General features: G+C 47.4%; 1 protein-coding gene across 1 annotated transcript; it reads left to right on the top strand.

Moving 5' to 3' along the window:
• Positions 1–3,474: 3,474 nt before the first annotated feature.
• TAC1 (tachykinin precursor 1) lies at positions 3,475–8,537 on the top strand (the record flags this gene model as incomplete). Its single annotated transcript, XM_084206284.1, has 5 exons — positions 3,475–3,597; positions 3,816–3,912; positions 4,523–4,546; positions 6,204–6,257; positions 8,488–8,537. 5 exons carry the CDS (start codon positions 3,475–3,477, stop codon positions 8,535–8,537), a joined length of 348 nt encoding a protein of 115 aa, XP_084062410.1.

Below are 8,537 nucleotides of genomic sequence, written 5' to 3'. Positions count from 1 at the left end.
TCTCAATGTACACAAGAATTAGGCTCTAGGTTTAAATATACAGTATGCAATTGTATAGCACAAGACCACTGAAGAACAATGACAGATGCATACATTTCAATGTCAAATGCTCTGAAATTGTGCATACTCAAAAAATTCAGATCTGTATTCTGAACAAAATCTTACATGGGCATATGCAATTTGCTATTTTCCCATCACACATCAGCTGTTTGTAAATGGTATAAGAATCACTAGGTAACAGTATAGCAGCCAATGCAACTTATCATTCAATGATCAGACTTTTTACTGGAAACCAAAACATCATCATAAAATTCAAATAAACATTTCACAAGGATCATCACACAGGAGGTATCACATTAAGCCTACTGAAAAACCAATTCTCTGAGGTGTGTTTCACAGGCAATTGCTTCCCAAATAGTTTTCCATTAGTGTTGAGATTCAAGCCACAACAAGTGCCTTTAGTCCAGTTCCTAATCCTTATTAAGGAAATGTCTGGATAAGGACTCTGAAGGCAGCTTTCTGTGTCACTTCCACAGGAAATGTTAACCCTTATTTGGGTCATTTGGATCTAATGATCTCTTGATTCATGACCAAAAATCTTTACGCTGCTTGTTAGAAATTACATGGTCTAACCCTAACAGAGGAGTGGGGTCTGTGCCCTGAACATGGGGAGAGAAGGAATATTTACCAAAGACACCTTGTACCTGCCTTTGAGATCACATATTTATTCACAAGGTTGCTCATAGATATAAAACCGCGAATACCATGTGCGAGGAAGAGGCAGCTTTGATATCTATGAGAACCTTGTGAATAAATACATGAAACAGGGGGTTTTGTTTGTGCACAAAGGGCATTTTACCATGCTCTAAAACATCACTAGGATAGGGACTGGGCAGCACAAAGGCAGGAGCTTCAGCTTGCTTCCTTATTTGAGCCTTCTATGTCCTTTTCACATGAAAAAATGAACTCAAAATCTTCCTAGGAATCAGCTTTCCTCATTAGCCATGAAATCTGCTCACTTTCTGAAAAGTCAGTAGTGCAATGTCTGGCTATTGCAGGTCAAAGAAAGATTAAACAGCCAAAAAATTGAGAAAGAGAAAGTGAGTTTGATCTATTAATCAGTTTTTCACTTCCACCCAAACTATTAGATAAGCCTGAGATAAAGTACTTGAATTCATTAAAGTCTGAAGACTGGAAAGGACCCCTTTTTAATTTTTTTTCTCTTGCTCTCTCAAAAAATAAAATCACTGTAATTTCATAGGTCAAGTTATAGTTACATCCATTTTGGTAAAATGTTGAATTAGAGAATTAAAACAGATAGGATATTTCAGTTGAAATTTGTACTTTCCAAGTGATAGAAATTGACTTCATAGAAAGTTGGGAGTTCTCAGGATTTCTGAGAGACACAAGCTTCAGGAACATTTGCAGGATTGGCAAGCCTCGTTTGGTGTATCTGACCGGTGCTCTCTTGGCACTATAGTAAACAGAAACAAAATAAACAAAACCACAAGACAACAATCTTACTTCAAGAGACTTCAAAGTTCACACACCAAAGGGAATGCTGCAAAGGTGCAGCATGAAAATCTGATGGTTTGGGTTTCCAGAGTTGATAAACATTGTGGTTTCTGACAGCTTGTTGATAGTCAGGATGAGAAGCATTCTCATCACCCGTGCTCGAGCTCTCAACAGAGGTGCCCAATGCAGGCGCTTGGGCTGCATGAAGTCCTTTCTCCAAATCACTCTTCACCACACTCTCAAGCAGCCCATGTTGACAAGAGTGACCCTTAGCTCACTGGGTCACAATCTTTCTTATTTAAGTGCAATCTTATAGACAAATCTGTCACAGGGGGAGGACGCCGGCAGGGATGTGCTGCTGCAGAGACGGGCTCAGTACTCTTTTCCCGCAGCCAGCCCAGCGGTGCCGGCCTGTTGCCCGGTGGCGGCAGCCCCTGAGCAGGCACACACACCCCAGACCTGGCGGTGGCAGCCCCCGAGCAGGCACACACACCCCAGGCACACACACCCCAGGCACACACACCCTGTCAGGCTCCTCAGCTTCGTGCATCCCTCACTTTTAGTCCCGGTGGGCTGGGGCTACCTGAGCAGCGGCACGGGGGAGACAGAGCCGGGGGAAGGAAGTGGCCCGGGCACGGAGGCTGCCCCTCTGCCTGGCCGCCGGGGCCGCCGGGGCCCTGCCCGCTGCTCTCCCTCCCGGCGGTGCCGCTCGCAGCGGAGAGCAGCTCTCCGTGCCCTGGGGGAGCGGGGCGGGGTGGCAGAGGCGAAAAGCGGCGTCTGCACCCTTACATCCGCACCCGCATCCCGCATCCCTCATCCAGGTCCACACCCTCACCCCGCGTCCGCACCCGCGTCCTCCGCCGGGACGCGCCTTCGCCGCGGACGGTGCGGGGCGGCCCCGAGGGCGCGGAGCTGCGGGCAGGGAGCGGCGGGGGCAGCCCGGGGAGCCGCCCGCCCTGCTTGCCCGGGGCAGAGCCGAGAGGCACCGCCGGAGCGGGGGGCGGGGGCTGCTCGCCGGGGCGGGGGCTGTCACGGGGCTGGGACGATAAAACCGGGGGTAATTGCATTTAGGCAAATGAGGCACTCTCGGCCCTCCCCGTCTCCAGGCATATAAAGTGGGGAGCGCTCCCGCGGCCGGCCAATGCGCTCGGAGAGCAGCGCTCGCCCTGCCCGCTGCAGACGGTGCGTGCGCTGCGGGAGCCCGGCCGGCCGCGCCTTGTGCGAGGGGTGCGCTTGTGCTGTGCTTGCGAGGGGGGTGCGTGTGTACTTCTTTGTCCCGGTCTGTACGTGTGTGCCTCCCTGGGGGGTGCCTGTCCGTGCTTGTGTGTCCGCACGTGCGTGCCTGGATGTGCCAGCATGTTTTTGTGCCTGTCCTTATGTGTCTGGGTGTGCAAAGGGATGAGTGTGCACCTCTGGACACATGTGTCTCTGTGTTCGTGTGTGTGGACAGCTAGGTACCTACGTGGGTGTGAGCATTTAAGGTGTGTAGCTCTTTGTATGAGTTCGCGAGTGGATGTATGTGTACCTGGAGGTGTGTGTGAGGGGGGTGTATCTCTCTGCGTGTGTGTATTTGGGAAGGTGTGAATCCTAGATGTGCATAGACGTGTGAGCGTGTGTTTAAGTCTTCCCCTGTACGTGCGTGTGTGAAGGGGCACCGCTGGCTGTGCGTGTCTGTGTGTCTGTCCGTGCGCTGGGGAGCACACCGAGCTGTGTGCGGCTGTAGTGGGTGTGGGGTGTGTGTCTCTCCAGACGGGAGAGGTGTCCCTCTCTCTCTGTATGGGTGTGGAGTGAGTGTCTCTGCAGAGCGGTCGGGCGAGGGTGCCGGTGTAACTGGGCAGTGTGGGGCTGTACGTGCGAAGGAGTGTGTCCGCAGAGTGCCCCGGGCTGTGTGTCAGGGCGCGCAGGGCTGTGCGCTGTGCCCGGCTCCAATCTCTGCTCCCGCAGGACGTCCAGGCGGCGATGAGGCTCCCGCTGGCTTTCGCCGTGCTCCTCCTGGCCTCGTCACAGGCGCTGGGCGAGGAGATGGGAGCCACCGACGACCTCAGCTACTGGTCCGACTGGTCCGACGGTGACCAGGCGAAGGTGAGCCCCGGCGGCCCCGCGGGGTGGGGAGCGACGGGTTCGGAGCCGGGGGCTCTGTGCAGCGAAGGGTTCGGAGCCGGGGGCTCTGTGCAGCGAAGGGTTCGGAGCCGGGGGCTCTGTGCAGCGAAGGGTTCGGAGCCGGGGGCTCCGTGCCGGGCTCTGCCCGGCCGGGACTGAAGGGGGGTCCGCACTGAGCGCCGCCCGCTGTCGCCCCGCAGGAGGAGCTGCCGCTGCCCCTGGAGCACTTCCTGCAGAGGATGGCCCGCAGACCCCGGCCCCAGCAGTTCTTCGGCCTCATGGGCAAGCGGGATGCCGGTGAGCGGGGCGGGGGGCTGCTCACGCCTCTCCCCACAGCTCTTCTCCCCGTGCCTGCCCAAACCTTACACGGTTATCGCTCGGGATTATGTGTTACATCTGTTTCTTAGGCTGCCGTAAGGGTACTTTGGGTTTAGGCTTTTTTGCTTTGCTGTTTCTTTCAAGTTTTATATGAGGTAAACTCACTGATTGGAAAAGAGAGGGCTTTAAAGTCTTAAGTGTGTACCTGTTAGAACACATAAATCCCAGTAAGGGATAGCATGATAATTCATGGGTCAGCATACATGCCACTGAATCACCGAAGTGTGGAAACTGGTTGAGTATACAATTATTGTCACATTTTCTACATGTTTACTCAGCCAAGAATTGATCTAATAAATTGGAGCTGAACTAATCTAAATTGTGTGGGTTAAGCTGAAACAAGTTTTTAGTCCCTTCAAAGAGAAATGCAGTTGTAAACCATCACCCTAATTTCCTTTAAGTGCAATATGCGTAGGTTAGGTTTTGTATCTGATTTTTCGAAGCATTGCAGTAGCATCATATGTATATGCCAATCCTTTTTTAACAACTCTTTTTGTCTTTTTTCTCTTTCCTTTCCTCTTCCAATCAGGATATGGCCAGATCTCTCACAAAAGTAAGTTTAAAAAATACAAGTACTTTAAGTAATCATTAGAAGATATTCAAATAGAGAATAGTGTATTTGACAGGATTATTTAGAAGGTGACTGGTTTCATCTAGGGACTGGCAGCACCACTGGTGGAGAAATGATCTATTAAAGAATTGAAACCTCCCCTTCAGTGCCACTGTGAGCCTCTATCTCATCTGAGCTGCAGCAAGCTTTGAGATTTCAATCCATATTAATGTGCGGATGTTGCAGCTCTCTCTTATTTCCCAAGGGGGGATTTTGTAAGCCTTTCTCATTGGCAAGGCAGGCTTACTGCCAGACTCTGAGAGGAGCAATTAAGATGGCAAAATCTGGAAAATTAGAATAATGAATTCCCAAGTCCCCAAGAACGCTTTCATGGGAGCACCCAGTCCTCACATGCGAGATGCTGCATCTGTGCCCTCAGCACTGTCTGAGAATCAGCCTCCTGCTCACAGAAGGGGCTGACTGATGATGTGCTGCCTTATGAAGAGCCATATCTTGCCCCACTAGTAAGTGTGCCTTGCTCTGCTTCTGTGTAACACCAAGAAGGAGATGCTATCAGCACTGGGGTGTTACCTTGCTCTGCACAGTGGTAATTTTATTTTCTGAAATTATCTCATGATGTTTAAAGAGAAACTGGAAGGTTTTTATTAAGTAAACATGATCTTATATTCTGTGAAACCTCCTCTGGCCACAGAGGCCAGCAACTGTCCCAGTGTTCTATTATTCACAAGATGCTTTCTCTGGGGTTATGTATTGGCAGACCAAATAAAGAGTCTGATACAAAGCTCATGCCAAATTACTGTCTGACTAAAGTAAAAAAATTATAGTTTTCTGAAACTGCTTCAGCTTGAATTAATACATGTGAGGTCTGAGTTTCTTGCTTTTTGTATGAGTTCACCAAGCAAAATTCTTTCCAAAGAGAAACTTCTACATTTGACGCAAAAGCCACTTTAGATAAAGAAGAACAATTCATTTTCATTCCTTGTCTGAAACTATAGCTACTAATATAATCTGATGTGTACTGTAGGCCTAAACTTGGAGCAATTTATCCTCTACACTTCCAGTATCTTGAGAATTACTAAAGGGACAGGAAGGTAATACCTGAACTTACAAGTATTCCAAAAATAGAGCCAGACTGTCTAGCTCAGACGTGTCCAGACATAGAGCCCCATTGGCTTCCTCTCCAGTAAGGGCTCCACCTGACCTGTGAGGGAGGATTTTCTTCCATGTTACAGAAATAAAACAACTACAGGTAGAAGAGATGCACCACACAGATGCAGGCTATACCAAGACACTGCCTTCTTGTGCATTTGCTCAGATCAGTAGGAATTGCACCAGGAGAGAAATAAGAGTTGTATTGTTAGTGGCCATTGGTTTTCCATTATACTTAAAAAACCCCCAAAACCTAAGGTCTATCTAACCTAATGAGAAGCTGTCCACTAACTAGCCTGTGCCTTGGTCTATCCTGTTCAGTCTGGTTAGTCAGACTGCTGTTTGTTCTCTGTTGTCTGAGAGTGATGTGAACAACTGGTCTGTGATATAAACAGTTTCAGACCCTGTCTTCTTTCCTTGCAAGAACCTGTTATTTTAAAAACCTGCCTAGTTAAAATGTATTAAAACACCCCTAAATATATTTTTTCAGGGCATAAAACAGACTCCTTTGTTGGACTTATGGGCAAAAGATCTTTAAATTCTGGTATGTATTTGACTAAATCTGATACTTGGTGATATACAGCCTCTTCATTCCGTTGCCTCTTTGTTCACTCCCAGCGGATGGAAGAAGCAGTTTTCATGTAGTGTAGATCCAGAATTCTCTGTAAAAGAATCAGGATTTTCTTTGTTAGCCAAGATATTTCAGAGTTCACTTCACTTCAAAGGTTGTAAATGACCAGACTGGTCTGAGCAGCTGGCAAGCTCAGGTAGAATTCCCCAGAGTACTTTCATTACTGTCCTGCCCTTGCATGTTCTGCTAGTCCCCAAAGTGCTATTAAAAGAAAACCCCCTAAATTTTAATGACATATCAAGAAAAATGTGGAGGCTGAAAATGCAAGGGTCACTTAACTTGTGGTCTAAATCCAGATCTCATCAGGAAAAAGGATATCTTCTCTGGAGACCCTTATTCCTCATACTTGGAGTAGAAGGTGAAAGAACAGAACTTTGCTATTAACACCACCTCATTCTGCAGATCAGGCTGTTAAACATTCACAGTCTCTTTCAGCTTTTGACTTCACTAAAGCATTTTAAACTCTGAATGGGTACTGTGAATTTGTTTTCCCATGGCATCCATATGGGGCAGAATTCTCCTCTCCCCTCGTGTGCAGAACCCCTGTGGGAAGCTGGAGTCTCCCCATAGCTCTACCTTCCTTCCCTGTGCTCTAGGGCTGTACTGAGGAAATCCCTCGCTGTGAACCATAAAAGTATCAGTTGATTCTCCAGGAAAAGAATTTAAAAAATAAAAATCTAATATGTATTTCATGTCTCTGAAATAGTTCTCACTGTTTTGTTAAATGGATGATAAAAGTTAAATTACTAGCTGACACCTTTACATTATGTGGATACATGCTGTGATCTATATTCTGCAATTATGGTTGTCAGTAACTTTTATTTTCAATTAAAGCCCCTTCAAGACTAGTAATATTGCTCTCTGCATTATTTTGCAAATTGCTATGTATCATGAATAATTTTGTACAATTTTCTGCAGTGGCAATAGCTATTAAATGCATAATACCTGTAAATATATCTGCTATCACAAAAGTAAATAGGCTGTAAGTAATAAATTTTGTTTGGCTTCCACTGGGATTACATTTACATTAATATGAGAATGTAAAATACAGAAAATGTTTAAAAAAAATGCAAAGATGTTATTGCCCTAATTTCAAAATTGCTGGTATAGTCAGGATACTGTTATGTGGTATTTCTGACAAAAGGGAATAATGATGTTTTACTCTGTTGGGCTGTATAACACCTGTCTGACAGGTAAAACTAGAATTCACAGCTTTTCTGCCTCTGCAGGGAGGCTGGAGGGAGAAATGATAAGGAGTTTTTTCTGCTCCACCAGAGGAGAAGATGTGTCCTGAGGACTGTGTAATCAAAGCAAGATCAGGAATAATAAGTGTTAGGACTACCATCACTTCTCCCTTTTAGGAGACATTTATCTGGGCAGGACCTTTACCTCATGCTGTGGTTTTCTTCTGCAGAAAGCCCCTGAGCTCCCTGGTAGAGGGCAGGAGTCTGTGCTGTCCCCCTGGCTGTGAGCACATTGCTGATTTACAGCCTCAGGTGCCAAGGCAGGGTGAGGGGATGCTGATGTCTCAGTGCCTGGTTTGGGGACAGCCTTGCTCAAGAAGGGCTCTCTGGATTTCACTCTCATTTTAAATGAGCAAGAAGGAGAGATCTATCACTACTAAGTGTAAAATATGTTACTTAAGACTATTTTAGCCTGCAGCTTGTCAGCATGGTAGTCTGAGTTTGTCTGAGGAGCTTGGCTCCTGCCACAGTGTACAGTAAAATTATCCCTGTGTGCAGGGCTTGTGGACAGGGAGAGTTTCCAAGAGCTGGCAAGGAGCTGACTGCACAGGAATGAAGGTGGATATGCCCGTGCAGAAACCCTCTACCACAAATTGACCCATCAGTAGGATGAATTACTGGGAGGTAAAGGGGCTCTGAGTTAATGGTGCTTCGAGCAGCTCAGCAGATGAGAGGTGGAAAACACTGCTCAGACCTTCAGCCTTCTGGGGGACAGTGCAGTGGAGAGGTAAATCCAAACCACAGCAGCTCAGGGATGGGCCAGGAGCCCTGGTCTCTGTTCCCAACACGCCACTGGTGCCTGGTGGTGCCAGCTGGCTGCAGGTCTCTGGCACTTCTTATTCTTGCTGGTGCTCATGCAAGGCTGTACCTTGTGCTTCAATCTGCTCTGTTTTTTGCAGGGTCCTCTGAAGGGAGCATAGCACAGAATTACGAACGGAGGCGTAAATGA

The sequence above is a fragment of the Fringilla coelebs genome, assembly GCF_963513975.1.
Source record: "Fringilla coelebs genome assembly, chromosome: 1".
NCBI lineage: Eukaryota > Metazoa > Chordata > Aves > Passeriformes > Fringillidae > Fringilla > Fringilla coelebs.
Note: the sequence above shows the minus strand (reverse complement) of the source record. Positions and strands in the feature narration are given on the sequence as shown.